The sequence below is a fragment of the Pantherophis guttatus genome, chromosome 3 (assembly GCF_059756535.1).
Source record: "Pantherophis guttatus breed Tessera chromosome 3, ASM5975653v1, whole genome shotgun sequence".
Lineage (NCBI taxonomy): Eukaryota > Metazoa > Chordata > Lepidosauria > Squamata > Colubridae > Pantherophis > Pantherophis guttatus.
In genome coordinates this window covers 107,105,368-107,127,814 of record NC_142065.1, presented here as the reverse complement: position 1 = coordinate 107,127,814, position 22,447 = coordinate 107,105,368, and the positions used below count along the sequence as shown (strand labels likewise).

The 22,447-nt window shown below is 36.5% G+C and overlaps 1 protein-coding gene across 1 annotated transcript in view; it reads right to left on the bottom strand.

The window, feature by feature from the left end:
• Window positions 1-1,989: 1,989 nt before the first annotated feature.
• The window catches only part of TNR (tenascin R), a 494,447-nt gene continuing 473,989 nt past the window's right edge, over window positions 1,990-22,447 (bottom strand). Inside the window, exons 20-23 of the mRNA XM_060690152.2 lie at window positions 20,580-20,676; window positions 17,475-17,636; window positions 15,350-15,513; window positions 1,990-14,103 (exon numbers count right to left, since the gene is read on the bottom strand). Of these exons, the coding sequence (XP_060546135.2) occupies window positions 13,984-14,103; window positions 15,350-15,513; window positions 17,475-17,636; window positions 20,580-20,676 (543 nt within the window). The 3' untranslated portion in view covers window positions 1,990-13,983. The remainder of the gene's footprint in view (window positions 14,104-15,349; window positions 15,514-17,474; window positions 17,637-20,579; window positions 20,677-22,447) is intronic.

The window sequence follows — 22,447 nt, the reverse complement described above, 5'->3', positions numbered from 1 at the left end:
AGCTTGACAATCTCAGCTGTCCTACTGCATTATAACTATCCAATTCTATATTAGAAAGCCATTCAACAGACTTGCTAAAAGTTAGCTTTAGAAAGATTTTTGGTGGGATGTGGAGGCATGTTAAGCCTCAAAACTGCATGCTTCAGAATGGAGTTTGGTTTAACATTTACATTCAAAAATTTCCAAAACTCCAAGCTGGCTGATGCTTATAATGTTATACTGTTTATTCAGTACAAACTGAGTGGAGACGTTCAGTTAAACAGTAATGGCTAATTATAGTAACACATTTTCTTATAGTCCTTGGATTCTTTTGCCTAATAGAAGGCATCATCTCTTTGCTAATTTCTGCTTCTTTTTTGAGGCCTCTCCTTGCCATGTAAAGTGCTGGTTCATTGACTTGCTACTCCTTGATTAGATCCCCATTTCATAACACCTTGTTGTATGGAGATACATTTTTCCACTGCTTTCAATGAAGCAATCTCAGTCCAATTATACATGTGTACGGTATGTATCTAGTTGCTGCATTTATTGTTTTATTTTGGTACTTAAATAGTGCCCTATATTTACTTGAATTCAGCTTTTGGGCTTGAGTGTTTGTTGGGTTGATCTGTGCTTCTTCTGAGGTGTGCCTAGCATAGTGCTAGCTGGCATAACTCTTTCTGAATGCAAGTCCTCCCTGTGGCCCAAAGCTATGTTTTAGGTCAGATCCTTGCCCTTGCTGCCACATTTCACAGAGAGATCTTCTCTTCTGAGAAGCAATTATTGTGGTTATTTAGGTAATTTCCATTTCACAGGGTATGTTCCACCCCCCAAATCAGATTTTAGATATCTGACAAATGCTGCTTCTTTAGCCATATTCTTTGTAGATATTTCTCTGGCTCTTTGTGTGTTTTTGGAGTTCCTGCAATTGGAGCAGTGAAATATCTATTCTGAATGGTTGGCTTTAGGCTGTGGTTTGGTCTTAGAACAAAGTAAAAAAGTACAAAAATCATGAACATTTAACCAAGACTATTTAGTTGGGCTAAATGGTTTCCCTCTAATTTTCCTGATCTCTTCTCAAATTATTATTTTCTGTAGGTTATTTAGGATTTTAAAAGTGGCATTGTTTTATCCCCCCCCATCTCCAATGCTTTTCTGATTTATTTGTAGTCTTTGTGTACTATCCTATAACTCAATTTGACTCCAAGCCACTCACAATATTGTTGCAAAAGCATCCTGCAAAGTGTGAGGTTTGTGGCATTTTGATCTTACTCTCTATATTTTCCAGATTGTAAAATAAGATAACCTTTATTATCATTTTTTGAACATTATGATTAAAGTCTTTTGCTTCTCTTCCCTGCTGAAAATTTGTATAGCTTGGTTCTGATTTTGCTAATGTTCTGTCCTGCTCTTATTCTGAATTTGTTTGCCCTACCTTTCCTATTTTCTTTGTTGTATCTTGATTTACAGATAACACCGGGTCTTCAGTATCTCAAAAATATTGACAATATCTTCATATTTTATTTTACTGGTGCTTTTCCCCTATAAATATTTGTGGTCAAATAACATGGTAAATATCTTAAGTTTAAGATTAATATTTTGAGACTCAAAGGCTCACACATTGGTCATCTTCCACGCAAGACTATGCTGTTGATGTATACTGAGTTTTCTTTAGTCACGAGTAGTGATTGTAGTGATGAGAAAGAAAGTGAGATGCTGTATGAGGTCTTGCTACCAGATCTGGATTGCAAAAATCTAGGTAACTACAAGATGATAGCAAAGAGATATAGAAATTCCTAACTCTTTGCTATGATCTAGTGATCATGAGCAAACTAATTCCATATAGAAATAGGTTGCTAATGTGCAGAAATTATCATTGCAACCTACAATCCTTCAGCACTGACTACACTTACTGAAGTGACCTGAATTAAAATTGAGGAAGCTCAGAGAATCACCCTTTGCCCATCTTTCCCACCGTCAGACCAAACACATTGATTAGACACGCCAAAGTTTCTCCTTTGGAATCTTTTATTAACGTATAGAAAATGCATTAAAAAAGGAACTATACAGAGCCTACAAGCAATCAGGACTAAAAATACTAGTTAACAATGGTTAACAAGCGTAAATCCCATTCTGTAAGCTACGGTTCCATATGGGATCCTTGTAAGGGCAATTGCTTTTTCCCCTTCTCCCCCTCATTCTTTTTCACAGGTAAGATTTCTTTGGAGTCTTTCTGAGGGAGCTTTCATCTCATTTTCTTCTTCTGTCAGAGAATAAGTTCAGTTCTAGAATTACCCATATACCAAGGAGAGGGCCCATGTTTTAAAAACCTTTTTAAAACTCTTCTGGCAAGAGGTGCTAGCCCAAATATAAGAACTCTTAGACAGTTCAGTATCTCAGCTGGTTCTGATCCTAGTTCCCCCAGCTTCCTCCCATCCCATCTATCTTTCCTTGCAGACACAGCAATACCTGAACCAATATAGCACTCATCCTCCTTTAGGCAGTATTACTGGATTACATGGCATGTGGATCTAAGGTTTAAAGAAAATCATCATCAGAGCACCTAATGACATCCCTGAACAGGAGAAAAAAGGGGAAATGTCTAGGCAGGGACACAAAAATGAAAAGGGGGCACTGTTTTCAGCATTCTCAGAAAACTCCAGAGTCACAGTGGTTTATCACAAAGAGTTCCTTATGGCTAGAGAGGGCATTTCTTAATTTAATAATTTTGGCCCATTCTGCCTGTTAGGAGGTTGAGAAATAAAGAATAGGAAAAGATACTATCCACCTAGAGCTTATTGCAAGGACTTTTATAAAAGTCACACTCCTTCATTGTATACATAAACATGCATTTAGAAGGTTTATTTATTAAAAATCCTCCTTATCCAAGCCAGTGCTACCAGATTACCATGTACAAAGAAGGATCAATTAAGCAAAATTGTGTCTTTAAGAGGAAAGTAATCTGTATGGAGTGATATTATGGATGCGCTTTAGGATACTAGTGGATGCCAGTTGCATGTACCATCATAAGAAAAATTAGTACAAACAACCTAAGGTATTGTGTCTCATCTCCTTTGTGTTATACATGTATTCCTTTGTGCAGAATTTGATGTTATATCCAAAATCTGCCTCAGCTGAAATAATAGAAGTATGTCTCACTGCAAGAAACAACTGAAGTGGAAGGGATCTGATGCAAGACACGACTGGTTCCCTGGACCTTAAAGAACTGTGCTGAAGACAGAATTTTAGATAAATCGAGTATTGCTGTAATTCCTAGTTTTGCACAATTATTAAGGATACAAAGCTTTGGTCCTCTTTTGTCACTTGGTACTTTTATGGGAAGATGGATAAATTTATTAATCCATGTTGCGCTAGTGATTCCTCTCTTGATGTTCTATGCATAGTCTGTAAGTAGTAGTAGTAGTAGTAGTAGTAGTAGTAGTAGTAGTAGTAGTAAGCCCCCATGGAAACCACCTTCTCGCAGTGGGGATGTTACATGCTTTGATGATGAAGACTATGCTAAAGGTAGCTGTGCTGCCATAATTTTCAAGCAAATCAGAGAGTTATGAACTAAGAAACCTGACTAAGTATTTCCAAAACCCATTAATCAAGTTAAAAACATGAGAAACTGATTTTCGTGCTAGGTTGTCATCACCCAAGTCAACAAGGATTGTGCTGGCCATTATGGCTCTTGGGAGTCCAGTGTCAAGTGTGCTAGAGGATTTTGTCCACTCTTCTAGGGCAGTAGGATATGGGAATGCAATGCAATTGGATGGCAAAAGAAAAACAACAACAACCCAGAGAAAACTAGGAATACCAGTTCATCATGGAATATTATTACTTTTCAAAGTTAACTATTAAATATTCCAAAAGTGAGTGGTTGAAATGTGGAAGCAATGATTCCTGAATTCAAATACAACTGAACAAAAACAATGGATTAATATGATTAGTTGATCATTAGGTGATCATTTCTTTAAAAGCGAATTTGTCTGAGAAGTAGAACTAGGAGAAATTGAGCAAATAATAAAGAAAACTTTTGTGGAACTTAATGAAAACCAAAGAGTGTCAAATTTATTCTCTGAAGGCATGATAGAAAATACAGTTGAAGAAAATTTAGAAGAATACTTTGGCCAAGAAGTACAATAAATAATTGAACAATTGGAAGGATTTTACTTAACTGATTGGCAGAATGAATTGGCAAGAATAATAAAAATTCAAATGAAAGAATTAGAAAGGGTATGATTTTCACATTGAATGCAAATAAAAAGAAATGATTTCACTTTATTTTGCAAGATGATGATAAGCAAAATGTTTAAAAAATAAACTGATATTATTCCAGAATTCCATAAACCAGGATATTTAGTGAAGGAAATTAAAAAGGAAAATCTGACTTGAACAAAAAATAAAGAAAAAGAAAACAAAACTTCAGAAGATTTAAGTCACTTGGGAACTTCCGGTTGACGTCTGGGTGGGAACGGCTGGAAAATAGTGGAGCTCCACCGGGTTCCATGAAATGCAGCCTGCAACTGCTTGCTGGGAGACCCTATGGGGTGAACCCGCCTGGAGGGGTGGTGAAAAAAGGAGAGGTGCTTCATTGATCATGAGGAAATAGCAATTTCCTTGTTGATCCGAAGAAAGCTCTCTCGAACGGCAGCAGGAACGATGGCCATTTTGGTCTGTCACAAGCTGGGACAACCAGGACACTAAGATCTTGTGCTGGAGCAGTAAGTGGACAGAGCAGTGAAACTGGGTGAGATAACTTCCAACTTCTACCCCAAAGATTTAACCCAAGTTAAAAATTACAAAAACCAATCTCCAAATAATAAGAAAGCGGCAATTGGATTTATGGAGAAGGATTAAAGACTAAAAATCAAAGAGAAAGACTAAAGATTAAAGATTCAGATGCAAAAGAAATAATTAAAGGATGTTTTAAAACACAGAAAACCTGGAAAAAGCTGAATAACATCGTGAAAAGTGATTATTGGGAGAAATTGCTTTTCTAAACTCTATTTTTAACCCCCCCTGTTTTGACTTTTACATTCAGTTGAATGCCGGAATTGGGAGCAGGGGAGCCATCTATTAGAGGAAGAAGATTACTGCAACATAGGAAATCTGAGTGAAAGTGATGAAAGAAGAAAAAGCAAACAACAGCTGGAAGGCTATTTGACCTTGACTTTATCTTATTAGACGATTTGGAGGCTTGGAAATATTTCCTGAGGTGTTTGAAGATTTTTTAAAGCAACTGAACTATAAATACCAAAACCTTATTGAACTGTTCATTGAAAGGTGAATTTGAAATATTTGAGGAAACCTGGTGGGCCAAACTGGATTTGATTTACTAACATCATTTGATATATCATGATAGAGGCAAAAGAAGAAAAGCGATAGAAAGGGGGGGGGAGGAAAGGGGGAAAAAGGATATAAGAAGGAAAGACAAATAAGACTTTGAAATTTGGACAATTGGGAAGGTATAAACTGTAAACTATAAAGACTGTAAAGTATAAATTTATAGCATTTAAGGACTAGAAAGCTAGGGGACTTGGAGGAATAATTCGGGGATTGATAAATTTTATTAATAATTGACTTTTTTGGAGTTTTTAGATATTGGGATAGTGGAATATTAGAGATATATTGAGTAATTTTTAATTTATTAATTTGGTACAAAATGACTCAGCAGGAGACAATAAAGTTCTATGAAGAAATGTTAATGGTGGCTAAAAGCTTTTATGAAAGTGTGACAAAGAATCATAAGGAGATGATGGGATTGTCCAAAGAAAAAGAAGTAAGTGTAGAAGACCCTCAATAAATGGTGGGAAAAGATGAAAAAAATATTCAGAAGACAGATGAGAAATCAGAAGGTGTGGTGGAGGAGACAAATCAAAATAAGATAAAAGAAAACAAAAACAATGAAAAGACAATAACAATAAATATTAAGAATCCAATAGATAATTCCTTACAATAGCTTATAATAGCACAGAGAAAAAAAAGGAAGACTTCCCAAAAATAATGAAAGGGTTATGGATGGGCATCCAAATGATGCAGCAGAAGGAGATAAGGGGTAAGGCAGAGGGAATATTCAGTCTATGTAAAAATGTTAGAAAGAAATATAGGATTCCAAGAGAGAAATATAAGAGAATCACCAAAAAGTCAAGAAATGATGAAATTCAAAAAAGGCTGAGAGATGATGGATAGAGACATAATATCATGTAATACTGGGATGGTATTAAAACTAATAGAAACAAATAGAAAGTATAAATTGGGAAAATAGTAACACATATATAGATATATAATAGAATTTATTCTATCCACAAATATACTAAGGTTAGGAAGTGGAAGACTGTAATTAGGCATATTTAAATGTATTATTATGATTAACAATGTGCAAAAATAAATTGGAATTTATAGTTTTTAAGGATTACAAATTCAGGGGACTTAGAGATATTATCCCAGGACTGATTACATTTTATTAATAATTGGTTTTATTGGTGTTTATAGAAAACTGAGATATTGGAAATTTGGTGGAATTTGAGCAATATTTAAAATATTAAAATATTGGTGACCTAACAGGGGTCAATAAACACATTGTATGAAGAAATATAATTGATATCTAAATATATTTTTGGAGAAAGTGATAAAGAATCTTAAAGAGAGGATAGTACTGTTTAAAGATAAAGAGGTGAATATGGAAGAACCCAAAGTGGGAAAAAAATAAGTACAAATTGGGAAAATAGTATTATACATATTGATACATAATGAATATATTATAATTATAATGCACATATTAAGGTTAGAAGTTGGAAGATAAAAACTATGTATATGTAATTGTATTATTATGGTTAGCACTGTATAAAAAATGTATGGCCCAGTTGTTAAACTGTCCACAAAATATGTTGGTTGTTAAAGGAAAACTGCAAATAAAACATATACAAAAAAGAAGAAGAAGAAGATTTAAGTCACTTGAAGAATTTGAAATAGTGCAGCCTTAAAAAAATAAACCATAATCCTGTAGAGCAGTATAATATTGGTCTTGAGACCATTATGGAAGTTTCAGAAGTGAAGAAACGAATTATGGCAATAGCTCAGAAAAGTGAGCATTATAAAATAGAATTAAGCAGTTCAAGCAAAATGTTTTCTTTTAAACAATTTTTATTTATTTTTTAAAATCTTGATAGTGATTGGGCAAAAATTTGAAACAACTACAAGACCTGGATGAAGGAAAACTGTTTTGTTTAGAAAGCTTTCATGGGGAAATAAAGCAGAATATAATAATAAGGCAGAATGAAAAATAAAAAATGAAGAACATATTTGAAGGAAAACAAATGAAAGATGTCATTATACAACTGAATTCTTCAATTTCAAACTAAAAGAATAAAAATCCAGAGTGAACCCAGGGAAGGATAAATACAGTTTTGGGATTAAATACCTTGCAAACCTACATTCCTGATTAGCAACATAGCTAAATAAGCTTCTGTAAACTGTAAAGAATGAAGAATAGATGACAGTGAGAAGAATCTTTCTAATGTGAGAAAAACTAAAGTGAAAGGCACTAATCCTGACCACTACAGGTCTATCACTTGCTTATAAGAGATTTAAATTGCGCTTTATCTTTTTAGCAAAATGGAACTTTTAAAAATTCACAAGGCACGCAAGACCAGAGATTAATTGACAAGATGATTAATTAAAAACTTAAAAGAGAAGAATCTGGTTCAAATCCCTAGTGCCGCGTAACGGGGTGAGCTCCCATTACATGTCCCAGTTTCTGCCAATATAGCAGTTCGAAAGCACGTAAAAAATGCAAGTAGAAAAATAGGGACCACCTTTGGTGGGAAGGTAACAGCGTTCTGTGCGCCTTTGGCGTTTAGTCATGCTGGCCACATGACCCCCATGATGTCTTCGGACAGTGCTGGCTCTTCGGCTTTGAAACGGAGATGAGCACCTCCCCCTAGAGTCGGGAACGACTAGCACATATGTGCAAGGGGAACCTTTACCTTTACCTTTTAAAAGAGAAGAAGTTTTTTATTGCTTGGTTAGACTATGAAAAAGCACTTGGCTCACTTCCATGTACGTGGACTAGAAAATGCCTAGAGATTTTTGGGATTAGTAAAACATTAAAGTGTTGATGAATGCATGAAATAAATCTAGTAGCCGACAGTAATGTTTACTGGCAAAGTCAAAATTGAATAATTGATAACGTACCATTAACTCAGTGTCAATTCTTAGCAACCACATAGATGGACCCCAGCTTAGCCTTTCAAGATCTCCCTGTGGTACACACAGTCACTGAAATCAAGTCCATTCATCTTGCTGCTGGTTCTTCTTCTTTTCTTTTTATTTTCACCTTTCCCAGTATTGTGGTGGACATCTCAAGGAAATATGTTTTCACTTAATATGACCACTATTGTCATTTGTGACTCAAATGAAAACTCTGGATTGATTTGTTCCATGATCCTTTTCTTGGCTATCTGTTGCATAAGTCTTCTCCAACATCAATATTCTTTCTATCCTGCTTCTTCAAGTCCAATTTTTTGCTTTCCATAAAATGGGACAAAAAAGAAATCCTTGGCTTGTATAATTCTGACCTCTGTAGGTATTCATACGTTGTGGCATCTTAAATTTTTTTCCAAGGCCTTCAGACACTCACCTTTCAATCAGCATAATGGTTGAATAAAAAAGGAAAAAATATATAGCCTTGTCTCACTTCTTTGCCACCCTGAGGGCAGTCTGTTTCATTATGTTGCATCCAGACACAATTAGTTAAAATTAGGAGGATGTTCCCATCATTATCACATTCACCATTTGTTTTAGCAATAATGTCATCCTCACATTTAAGCAACTCTTAAACAAGATCCAAAAATAATTCATGAATGGATGACCTAAAGTTATTTGAAAATCAAAAGGAAAAAACTTGGATCTCTCCTGGAGACAGTCCATATATTTAGTGAGGATACAGGAATGCACTTTTGTCTATACAAAGGTGCAGCTTTGAAGATTGAAGGAGGCAAAATCGTTAAAGAAGATTGATTAGAAGCTAATGAATGCAAATGCCATGAAACAATTGACACCAGAAGAAGGTTTATTAAGGATTAATGGGAAGCTTCCGACTTACTACATGAGCAAGTTAAAAAGAATACCAATTCTGATTATATCAAACAAATTTTAAAAATTGAAAACAAAATTAAGCGTGGGGAATATAATTAAAGACATAAACACTTGGGCTGTTCCTGCTGTTCAATATAGTGTGGGTATAATTGATTGGGCTCAAGCTGAATTAGACATACTTGATAAAAAAGAAAACACCAAGAAAATTAATGACCATGCTTTTCACATAAGAGGTGAGATTGGTAGGTTCTACTTCGCCAGAAGTAAAGGTGGGAGAGAATTACTTCAAGTCGAGCATACAAGGGTAGAAGAGAAATATGGCCTGAATGATTATAATAAAAAAAGCACTACTGGTAGAAGTTTGTAAAACCTAATTAATGCCTAGAAATTTAAATCTCTTCATACGCAATATGATATTGAAAGAAAATAAAACCAAAATTTGACTTGGCAGTGGCTGAAATAGTTAAAAAGAAATTGAACAATAATCATGGCAGCTCAAAAACACAGTATGCAAGCAAACATTAATGCCAAAACTGAACATATTTCAAATGATAACAAATACTATGTAAGTTCAAAGAATACCTTATTAGTGGCTTAGCAAAACTAAGCCAAATTGAATATATAATCTATGGATAGAGTTGCAAAAATTTGGCACTGGAATTTATGTAAAACATTTGGTTTCATAAAAGCTGTGGGATCATAAACTTCAAAAAGCCTTAGAAAATGAAGACAGGATTGTGTGAAGTTAAAAATACAGACCAGTATATTCTTGAAAGGCAACACACTATTATTATTAAGAAGAAGAAATGTTCTATAAATGTAGCAATCCAAGGAGATAGTTGAACAAATTTGAAAAACAAATGGAAAAATATTATGATAAGCAAATTGCAGTGAATGACTTTGGAAGGAAAAAAAGTTCTCTAACACCAATGTAATTGCATTGTTGGAGCTATATTAAAGAATTCACCAAATATGTGAAAGTTTTAAATTTGTAAGACTTAATAGTATTGACTTTGCCAAAACAAACAAACAAACAAAAACCCTTGCTAGGAACTTTCTACATAGTATGACAATACTGCTATGATTTCTAGTCTCTTGGTAAAATCTAACCATTGGAAAGAACCCATTCTAATGATATTCATTGGATTAATAGAGGAGGAGAAGGAGGAGGAGGAGGAGGAGGATGATAACGACATACCCCAAAGGAATACAATATTCTATTGAAATTTAAAACTTGCTGGGCAGATAGGATACTTAAAAACTTTCTGTAAATTAGATTATGTTTCTACTTTTTTTCACTTTAGAACAAATGTCCCTAAAACAATGTGTATGATAGACTCACTGTTCCTCCTTGTTTATTGTCAGTTATGCAAATTTAGTGACTCATAAAGTAGTTTGGCTAATCTAAAGTTCCTTCCTTGATTCCATGCCATATATCCTTGATTGCATCACTAGATGGCTGTTGTGTGCTATTCTATTCTTTTAAAAGATCCTTCCTTCCTTCCTTCCTTCCTTCCTTCCTTCCTTCCTTCCTTCCTTCCTTCCTTCCTTCTTTCCTTCCTTCCTCCCTCCGTCCCTCCCTTCCTTCCTTTCCCAATAGTGTATTTTTTTTACCTGCTCTGCTGTTTCCCAACTGTAATAATCTCACAGCCAAATCAAAAGAACATATCCATTCACTAACCTTCAGTATCTTTGCTGTTAATTTAGATGTTTCCCATGCTCCTGTTTGTTTATTTAAAATTCTGTTATTTGATTTCTAAAGGTCATATATAGATGCATATTCTATTAAAATATTTTCAAAAATGTCACTAACTTGTGTTGGTTCACTCTGTAGTTACGATTTTTAGTACAAACTCATGTTAAGAGGGATCAGGTGCTTCTGTTTTGGGTTTACAGACACAGTGATTTATACAATGCTTTGTGAGCTAATGGATCACTTTTGTAATTATGGAGGAGATACAGTAAACTGCTATGTGTAGGGGCAGGAACCAATTCAAGGAATTGGTCAGCACATGCAGATAGAAGAATAAGTGTTTGAAATGAACTAGATTAAGGTCTGCCCATCTAATTAGACTTACGTTTTATTGAAACTTGTACAACCTACAAACATGGGTTCACTTGAATGTGCCTTCATGCCTAACCAACCCACAGAACTTACACATACAGAAGGCTCTGGGGCAAGATAAACTCCAATTCATCATGCTTGTTTTCTATGTGTAACAGATACATGTGTGGATTTCCCCCCCACTTGGTATTATGGAGGAAGACAGGTCGGGGACCATGATAGAAAAGATAGAGATCTATGTTAAGATTTTTATTATTTATAGTATGGGATTTTTTTTTTTTTTTTAGAAAAACACAAAATGAAGGCTTTTTGTGACTGAGGCTGCAATTGCCATGGACTGAAAGAAGTCTGGAGAGACTTGACTGGGAAAAGTACATAGGACAGATGTGTTAAGATAAATACATATCCTGAAATCTGAACCAGATTTCAGGATTTCAATTCTTAACTCCTATTTCCACTTGCTGATCTTTCTTAAAGAAAATAAACAAACAGCTACATCTGGGTTCCAGAGATTATTCTCAAGGGTGAACAATATTCCCCAACAAAGGAGGACAATATTTGTCTTTTGGTGATCATGCTGTAACTATATAGTTGGAAGTAATTATATAAAGAATTTATCTTCTTAAGTCTTGCCTTCATGTCCTCCTAGTCATAGCATGAACATGGCTTGGCTATTCCTTTTTTTTTTCTGCCATATTTTGCCCATCTGGTATTAAAGTAGACCTCTCTGTTCTCCTGACAGTTTCTGTCATGGGTATCCTCTGGCATCCTTCACTGACCATTTGGTTGCTGAGATCAAGAGATGGGATCACTCCAACCCCTACTAATCGCTATAGGCTGCTGTTAAGCACAGCCCTACTTCTATAGTTGCTTAGCACTGCTGTCTATGGCCAGTTTGGCTCCAATTGCAGCATCCTGTAATGTCATATTGGCACTTTCTATAGTGCTGGCCATGTCTTTCAGTGGCTCCTTGTAAATATGGTTTGGTGCTTATCTGCAAGAGTGCTGAACCTCTTTTATAGCATGGGTGTAGTGGTCTCTTGGATGAAAATTAGTCCTGTGCCACATAGAAGATCAATATAAAGTGGGAAACAGATTTCTGCTAGCTATGGTCACCACTGGATATATTACAGACTTTCCCCCTTGTATCTACAAAAAAAGAGATTTAAAGTGATTGCGTAGTTTACAATTTTTGCTACTTTTATTATTTCTGAGGACTTGCACACATGCTACACTTGTTACCTTGCCCTTCGGGGACTAATATACTGCAGTTGCAATTCTTGTAGCCACGTGTGCAACACTCTACTACACTAACTCATGTAGCCCCTGGTGGCAGTGGGGATGGCTGTGTAATTCTGCCCACTCCATTCTGGATTTGGCAGTGCTGGGTTACATGCTGTTATTATACGTGGATCAATTCCAGTTGTGTGTTCTCTGTGCCCAACTACCACCTAGTTTTCAGTGCCTGCCATGATGCCAGAAATGTACTTATTGGCCATTTGCTGCCAGCACTGCCTCTCCTTTGCAGCATTAAATAAAGATGGATCTCACTCATTGGATCTCACTCATTAATGTTCCTCTCTCCTCCACTCTGTGCAACCACTTTTGCTTTTAATGCGTCAGGGTTAGGGCTCTTTCAGAAGAGTACTGGACTTGTGTTCAGAAATACCCTGAAGGGTCATAGACACAAAGGAGGGAGTTATGAGGAACACCAGGAAACACCTGTCTGCTTTAGCCCATTCCCCACTCTTTAGTACCAACCATTTGCTAGGCAGAGAACTTGATTGATGGCTCAACGTACTGTTTTAGGCATCCATGTAAAATTGAACTCCGTTCCATCCTTTCTAGGAAGATTAATTGGTGATGGCACTGGGTGGGAAAGGAAACAAAGCCAGGGTAATCCACCAATCCCTTTCCTTAATTTAGCCTCTAATAAATAAGGCAAAACAATACGGAGGGAAAACAGTCTAGAATAGAAGTGAGGACTTTGCTTCCAAATAGAGTTCAGAGTATGTATGTCTGCAGCATTCGTAACTATAAGCTAATTTGTGAATGTGAAGATTACTGTTTTAGGAATTATATATGCTTGTTTATGTGTATGTATAAATGTTTGTGTATGTGTATATGCATATGTTTGTTTGAATATGTATGTGTGTATGTGTATGGGGCTGTATGTATGTTCTTGTTGCTTGCTCAGTGCAAGATGGGATCGACATGAGTTGAAATAAATAGCTATAATTTGTCTTCTCTTCCTGGCAGATGGCCTTACGTTGACTCAATAAGCATCATTGTGAAAATTCTGCTTCAATCATATAGCTGCATGGATCCAAATATCTTTAAAAATAGCTCTTTGAGCTCCTCCCCCTCAGTACCCTCCAGTAAAGCAGTAAAAGAAAGCATCTATAACAGGGCTGAACTGGGCCAACAGATCTAGATTGCAAAAATCTGGATGGCAAAAAAAAGACGGAGAGAAAATGCTAACTCTTTCTGTCATTTAGTGATCACTTGGATTTTTGCTGCTCAGATCTAGCGGCCATAACCAACAGCAGAAATTGGGTTAAGACAAAGACCTTAAATGAAACCATTGACTAATAATTTCAAGAAGAAATGGAATGAAAACCCAAAGAAGTGGGGCTAGGCAGGAGCCCAATAGGTTCCTAGGAATGATAGCAAGCATTATGGTTGTATCAAAGTTAGTCAGCCCTCTGGGGTATCATGGTGTTCCTCAGCCCTCAGCATGGAGCAGGTTTCTACCTCAGTTTTACTTTTGTTCTTTTCATATTATAAAATGCAAATGCTTGACAGAAAAGGACTGCTTGTCCAGAAGGATTCCTGCCGTTTCACAGTTGTACTGATCGACGTTTCCTCCCCAGGGAGTTGCGATGGTTATACGGCCGCATTTTCATTTCCACAAAAGGTATGGAGAACTCATGTCCTTTCCAATGGTACCAGTTAATACCCTGAAGGCCAAAGAGAGGAAAAGGAATCAATATGCTTGGAACCATTTGCACAGCACCTCTTTCCAGTTATGAGATGCAAATATATCACACTTTTTCAAGCCAAAATGTCCCAATAATTTGAGTGGGAACAGTTTATAATAATGATAAAAGTTGAACATAAATATTGTAAACAATGAGGTGTTAAACAAAAAACCACTTTGAGCTGTAGATAAAGAGATTATATTTTCATTTATTGTATATAATCTCTCTGTGAGTAGAAAATAAGGATAGCCTTGAGGTGGATAAGAGATAATTTGGGCTTGATATTTTAGTTGTTATTACCACTCCAGAATGCATATAATTTTATTATTTTGTAAGAACCGGAATTAAGTAAACAAAACAAGATATAAACATTCTATCCATAACCATATTCAATCTTAAAACACTACACTTTTTAATTTTTTTCTCCATATAAATCTCCTCAACATGCAGACTACTGGTGCATTTAAAACAGTGAGACTTTTTTTCCCTGCTGTGTTTAGTTCTCTACAAGGCATATTTTTTTATGGCAAAAAGGATTTGAATATTCAAATTTATATTTTACCTGAACTCTGGTTTAATGTAGTGCAAAATTCTAACTCTTCCAAACTATTGCCCCATTCTCTGTTTTTTAAATATAATCTCTTCTGTTTTATTTTAAAATAGTTTCCTAAAGCTCTAAATATAAAACCTTATGTAATTTTTAGGGAATAAGTATAACAACAACAATAGTATTAACAACAAATCCGAGGCATGGGGAAAAGATAAACCCTGACCATACTGATAGCATTTTTTCCATACTGGGGTTTGAGCTTTATGCCATGTTGCTTTCAAACTGTAAGTAGCCTATAAAAGTATACTTTGCTGCAGTGGCGCCACCAATAGATATTTGGGCTGGAAGAAAATTATGTAGACTGGGGTGAGATCCAGATGACTCTCTCTTCCCCATAGATTGTTGTTATTGTTGTTAAAAAAGCTTTTGGCATTTGGTGAAAATGTAAACTGCCATTTGTTATTAGTTATGTGGGGTTCTTGGTGATCTCTGAGCTTGTTTTCTTGCTGATGTTTCATTACCCAAACTAAGTAACATAATCAGTGCTGTTAGTTAATTTGATCCCTGAAACTAATCAAATCTATATGACGAATTGTCTGGCTTCTCACTCACTCTTATATCCTTTCCAGAATAGACTCTTTCTTGCAAACAGTACTGTATCGATCCTACTCTTACCTGGCTGTGTCGGGATTCACCATATTTACCATTGAGGTTAGTTCGATGACAGTTTTTATACCACCAGGCCCCTTTGTATGACATAGCACAGTTTGTAACGGCAACATCATTGTCCCTGTCTTTGGTGGAAAATGGACGTCCCTGATGATAGCTGAGCGAATCCCCTGCAAAATAAGGCATTACCTTTAATTTTTTCCATCAACAAAAGATTGATATTTTGGTTTCTGTTATTGGAACTACAATGGTTTCTATTGGTTGGTTTCTATTTTGGTTTCTATTATTGGAACTACAATAATATCAAAGAACTATAAGAAAGCTCTGATTCCAGAGCTAAGAATTTAAATGTCTTCACTGCACCTGTTTTGTTTCATGCGCTCAGGTGACCATCATCAAACCATGTTTGCTAAGTAAATGGGTTGTACTGTAAACAGATAGCACTTGGCTATTTATTTTTGTAGGAAAAGAGAACAGCTGAACATTTTGACATAAAACAGTAGCTTTCAGAGTCAGTGGCTACATCCTCCAATACACACCTTGCTCCAATACATATGCATATTGTATGCTGGTTTTCAGGATCCTTAAAGACTGCACTGTTAAATGAGTAGCATTTTCAGCTTTTGAGACAACTGAGATACTAGAACAGCTGATTAAACCTTTTAAAACTAAAAAAAACTCCTGTTAGTTTCTATAGAATTGTGTTTTATAGAAATTGATTATGGAATCAATTTTATATGCAGATGTTAAAGGGTCTAGGACAACTTGCTGCATCCGACTCACCCTGGCTGTCTCGCCCCGGCTATCCAGCCCTGGCCAACTCACCCCAGGACAACTTGCTGCAGGACAATTCAATACGGGATAACTCAAGAGAGGGACAAGAGAATTGCAGCAGGCCTTGCTGCAAAAGGCTTTAAGTTTGAATCTTCTCAAATTAGAGGTCCTTAAGGCTGAGGTGAGCCAGAGTTTGGAATCCCAGCAGCCCATTGGCCAAGCCTGATGTAAACATGGCACACCTGGGTACTCCCTGCACAGATCCAGGCCGAAAGTGTGGTGCATGTGTGAGAGAAGGCCCACCACTGCTGCCATTTCTTCCAGACATGCCCATTTCAAGGACCAGCTGCTCTACTGACATCCAGGTACTGATCCTGCACTTCCAGCCTTACCAAATGCTCAGGGCTGGAAGGAGAAACATTGGGCTTGGGGCTCTTTGGTGGTTTCATTTTAAAAGGGGTTGCAAATTTCTCTAGGGATTTTTACTCAGCCAGAAAGAATTCTTAATTGGTCCAGTGGCATTTTCCTGCCCAGTCAATGAAGGATTCCTCAGGGATTCCTGGGATTCCTGGGATTGGCCCATTTGCTCCCACTACGCCATGAGGAGTCGAAAGCAGGGGGGAAAAAGGGATGACAACAGCATCCTTCAGGATGAGCACCAATGCATCTGCTTTTCCTCTCCCCAATGCCCCCCTTCTCTCCTCTCATAGTCTTAGCTCCAAATCTGCCCTTTCCCTTCCTCCCACAAGCCTATTTTTTTTAGAGAAGAGCAACAAAGATGATTAGGGGATTGGAGGCTAAAACATGAAAAACACTTGTAGGAATTGGATATGGCTAGTCTAGAGAAAAGAAGGACTAAGGGTGATATGATATCAGTATTCCAATAACTAAGGGGCTGTCACAAAGAGGAGGGGGGGGGAGACAACCTATTCTCCAAAGCACCTGAAGGGAGGACAAGAAGCAATGGATGGAAACTAAAACCTAAAACTAAGGAGAAATTTCTTGATAGTTAGAACAATTAATCAGTGGAACAATCTGCCTCCAGAAGTTGTGGGTGCTTCAAACACTAGAGATTTTTAAGAGGAGATTGGACAATCATTTGTCTGAAATGATATAGGGTTTCCTGCTTGAGCAGGGGATTGGACTAGAAGACTTCTAAAGTCCATCCTAACTCTGTTATTCTGTTATTCTGAAGGGGAGAATAACTGGGAGTGATGTCAAGGAAGTGGTTCTAAGGGTGAAAGCACATAGATTAGTTCCATCATCTCTCCCCCAGCCTTCATTTCCTCTGCTCCATGAGAAGAAGATAGTCTGTTGAGATAGTCCGGGATGGGAGGAGTAATTCTTAAAAGCATACCAGCAGTGCCATTATATTCCCCTATCCGGAGCTTATAGAGATTCCTGGCATCTCCAATGGAAAACTTGTCATAATAGGCATAAGTTGTTTCTTGACCATCTCTCATATCTATCCGCAGTTCATAGCGCCCTTGTGATGTGATCTTGTGCATATTATCTAACCCTGGAGAAAACATAAACAGAACATGAACAGAGATTTTATAAGATCTTGTATCTAGAAATCTGTAAACAATGAGTAATGGAATTCATATTTCAGATGGCATGGAATTTGGATTGAGAGTAGAATGGATATCTACCCTAAACCTACTTGTAAAAAAGAAATCTCTCCACTGTCCAGGTACACTTCCAATTTTGGGTGATTATGGCCATGTGCTGAAAGGTTCTAGATAAGGGACCTCAGAAATTATCCCTCCCCTTTGAAACATCTTCAAATGTAGTCTTGGCTTTTCACTGCAGTTATTTCTGTCTATTTGGCTACCCATTTATTATATTGTATTCAGGAAAGAATTTATAAAAATAAAAACCAATAAAATGTTAACATATTTCATTGGTTGTGCCAAAGATACTAGTTTCCTTTGAAAGATCCAAATAAGTCTCTACAATATTTTTATAGCAGGTTACTATGCTGGGTATCTGATTTGGAAACCTTCTCTTCCAAAGCCAACTTGATGAACTTGCTATATGGGTGTGAAGGCTGCATTTACAATAGAATGACTATTAAAAACAATAACAACAACACTGATCCATTGGCCCAGCCTTTTAAGGAAGGGATAGCTTATTTCCTTATCCAGAAACTTTTCATGATGGTTATAGAAAGGCCTTTATGCTGAATGTCAAGCTGTTTTCACCTGACTACTATTGGTATCTTCATTTTATATGGGGAACTGACCAGCATGCACATCCATGAATTTTCCAAGATCATGAAATCCTCGGGCTGCAAGAATTATTTAATGAATATGATCACACTTATCTTGAACCATTTTATTCCAATAATTCATTTTGTATGTTTCTCTCACTAAAATTCATGACTATGCTGAAAAATTCTCTGGTGATTCTTGCATCTTGCCCCTTTAAGCACCTTAAAGGAATAGACAGAAGCTATCAATCTCTCTCCCAATGTTTTCCCTCTCAGATGGATTTCCAGATGTTTTTTTTCTGGGAATGGGTGAGATATGATGAAGGCGGGGTCAAGGAGCCATGTGTTTTAAACTTCTAGGGGGAAACAAAGAAATCTGACAGCATGTTAAAGAGCAAAACGCTGCTACCTCAACGAAACATAGAAACACAATCAGCAGAATCTCTTTCTGCTGCTCTAGGCATAGAAAAGAAATAGTTCAACTCCTTAATAATTTCTTCTACAGGTCTAAAGGAGACAATGAAGTGAAAAATGAAGTTCAATTTTTTTACCAAAATGCCCATCCAGAATACAGTAGTCATAAATTAAAAATTATGGTTTTTGATAAAAAGGAGAGTTAGAGCTACCTTTCATGATTAAATAAGTTTGCCAAATTGGTTCTTTGTTTTATGGAAGAGGAATAGTCTTAAATTCTCCTTTGCAGACCAGGCATATGTATTAGGCTAAATTGAAACTGAATATTTGTGTACAGTAGATGGCAGCATCTACTTGAACTTGGTTGTTTCTAAGGCAGTGTTCAGCCTGGTTAAGACTTGAAAAGGAAATCACTAGGAAATCCAAAGGTTGCAGGGTAGACAGGGAATTTGGGGAGGGAGGGTTGCTTGTGCATTACTGAACAGAAATTTATATAGTCATATTTGTGTAGTCACCTTGAGTCAGACTCAGTTTGAAAGAATCTTTACTTTTACAGAGTGCAGCTAGATTAAGGATTGGCATCTTCTCAAAACAGACTTTCTTGGGGCATGTTGTGTTTAATGTAGTATATAGTCTGTTACAGAAGAACAGAATTCTCTATAGTAAAGGAATTCATTTAATTATGCCCTATTGATATTTCCTTATAATACACAAAGGTAGGGCTAGGAATTATATTGTGCTTCCTATACATTGCGGGCTAGAAGGAATATAAACTTAATGCACAATAATTCCTTGGCATAGGCTTTTCTTTAAGCAGATACTATAATGCTGTGTGACTGCATGTAATATAATTAAAAGTATATGTGCATAAGACAATGATTCCATGTCATCTGAACAAAGAATTTGATCAACACATTCTATGGAAGCAAAAGGGCTTCATTACCTGAAAAATAAGCCATTTTAGACTAGACTAGACTAGACTAGACTAGACTAGACTAGACTAGACTAGACTAGACTAGACTAGACTAGACTAGAATAGACTAGAATAGAATAGAATAGAATAGAATAGAATTCTTTATTGGCCAAGTGTGATTGGACACACAAGGAATTCATCTTGGTGCATACGCTTTCAGTGTACATAAAAGAAAAGATACATTTGTCAAGAATCATAAGGTACAACACTTAATGATAGTCATAGGGAACAAATAAGCAATCAAATCGTATTAGGAAACAGTCAATATAAATCGTAAGGATACCAGCAACAAGGTTATAGTCATACAGTCATAAGTGGGAGGAGATGGGTGATAGGAACGATGAGAAGATTAATAATAATGCAGACTTATTTATTTATTTATTTATTAGTCCAATTTATATGCCACCCTTCTCCATAGACTCAGAACGGCTTACAATGCATTATAGCAATAGCCTGCATACTTTTATGTATATACCTGCTTATTAGGGCTTTCGGCCCCCCCTAAGTGGTGTTGTTCTATACAAAGCTGTAATAACTTAATAACTAGTTTGACAGTGTTGAGGGAATTATTTGTTTAGCAGAGTGATCGCGTTCGGGAAAAAAAACTGTTCTTGTGTCTAGTTGTTTTATGTGTTTTCATAGCATGTGGTTTGTTATTAATAAAAATCAGAACAAAAAATGAATAAAGCTGCCAAGCCAACCAGACTATTTGTTGAGGCAGAGAGAACAATGATTAAAAAAGGCAATCGGGGGGAAGAGGAGACAGAGAGAAGATGTGTTCATGTTTTCAGGTGCTATGATGAACAGATATCTAGTCTCTCCACAGACAGTGTAAGTGGCAAACAAAGTTAGTGATTTGTTACCCAGCCAGAACTCATCCTCCAGGTTTCCAAAGCCAATGCGATAGTCTGCCCATTTGCGAAAGAAATCAGTCAATCCATTCTGTCTTCTCTGGAAAACCTGCAAGGAAAGATCAAGGTGAAGGATACTGTAAGAAATGAGAAGACTTTCAATATGTCTTGCAGGAAGATGTGTGATTTTTCTAACAGAAAACTTCAAAGGGAAAAAGTTGATGAGTTTAAAATAGACATAAGAAATTTCAGGGAGTTTCTGAACTGGTTGTACTCTTTCCTTACATTCAGTGCAAAAATTTATTTACCAGATTTTTAAACCACTGCATTTTTTTAAACTTCAGACAATTTACATACCTAAAAACATCTACAATACAACAATACAAATGAAAAAAGTAAAACTATAAAAACCATTACCATTGATGTCAGTAAAAAAAAACACACCACTTCTCTGTGGAAAGATTTGGCATTACCCACTATGGAGGAATAAGTGGTAGAAGTGAGAGAACTTTCAGAGAGGTCTTATTATTTTGGGGCGTGTGGAGCAAGATGGGGCTCCTCTTGCCATCTTACCTGATTTCCAGTTCTGTGTTTAAATATTTTCGGGGAGGGCTTATTTTCAGGGGGGAGGCTTATTTTAGCGCATGCGCTTAAAAGCCCAATTGGGCTTATTATCAGGGGGATAATAAGGTCTTACCAGGTCTTATTTTTGGGGAAACAGGGAAATTACCCCAAAATCTTCTGGAACAGTTTGATTTTGACCAATGTCTAGAAGACCTGCAGAGCTGGGGCAAGCTGTCTTCCTGTGGTTTGCTCCAAGAGAGAGGTATCTCTTCCTAATCTCAGCCATTCCAAGGGAGGGAATGGCTGAGGGCTGGTAGAGGGAACTATGATCATTTTTTCCCATATAGTTTGTATTAGACAGATTAATTCTGGTTGAATGAGGTAGTCCTGAAGATATGAATATTCAATACTGAATGTTGATTATCATCTCTTTTTAATCTTTATTGCTATACCAGCAGTTCTATAAACATCTGAAATATGATTTCTTCCCCACTTCTTTCAGGAAATCAGGGATGATTTCTGGCTGATAGGATATGTTGCTGGCAACTTCTCAAGGGAATCAACATGATGTGCTACTGTAGATGGAACCTAAACTATTTCTGCTCAGCTGTGAGAACAGCAAAAGCAAGATTTTTTTTATTTTAAGCCAATTGTGAAATTCACTCCAACCTGGAACATGGGCAGCTTTATCTGTGAAAGTTTGAATATGAAATTGAATAAGCAAGCTTTGAAGTGGATGGAGTAGGAATACATTTTTCTTCAAGAATTCATGCAGGTTATGTAAGAAATTTTATGGCCTTACTTGGCTTTACAGTATGTGAGTGCTTTATTGTTACTTTTGCTACCTCTGATCTATCTTTTGAGGATGGCTAATGCACAGTATCGACTGCAATCTAATCCTGTTATGTGTGTTTGTGTTTATGTGTGAGTGTGTATGTGTGTAATTTCCTATCTCCTATATATGAAATGAAAATATCAGCAATAAGGCCTTTTGCCCATATTAAAAATGAAACACATTTCCTTTTGAGATTAAATCATCTCACAGGTCTTCTGTAGCCTATCCTGGGTCCACACATTCCCTCTAGCTGCAATATATTGAGCAGTGAACATGGAAATTTCACCGTTGATTAATTTCCTTGATAGAACCATGAATCAGTTGCAGCTTCACTCCCAAAAGGAGTTTCAGTGTAAAACCAATCACAAGGAACCTGATTGTAACTATTATTAACTTAGTCCTCAGGGCATGGGAAATAGAATATCTCAGCAAGTCATTCTGATGTTTGATTCATATTTTTCATTCCTGCTTTACATCCTTT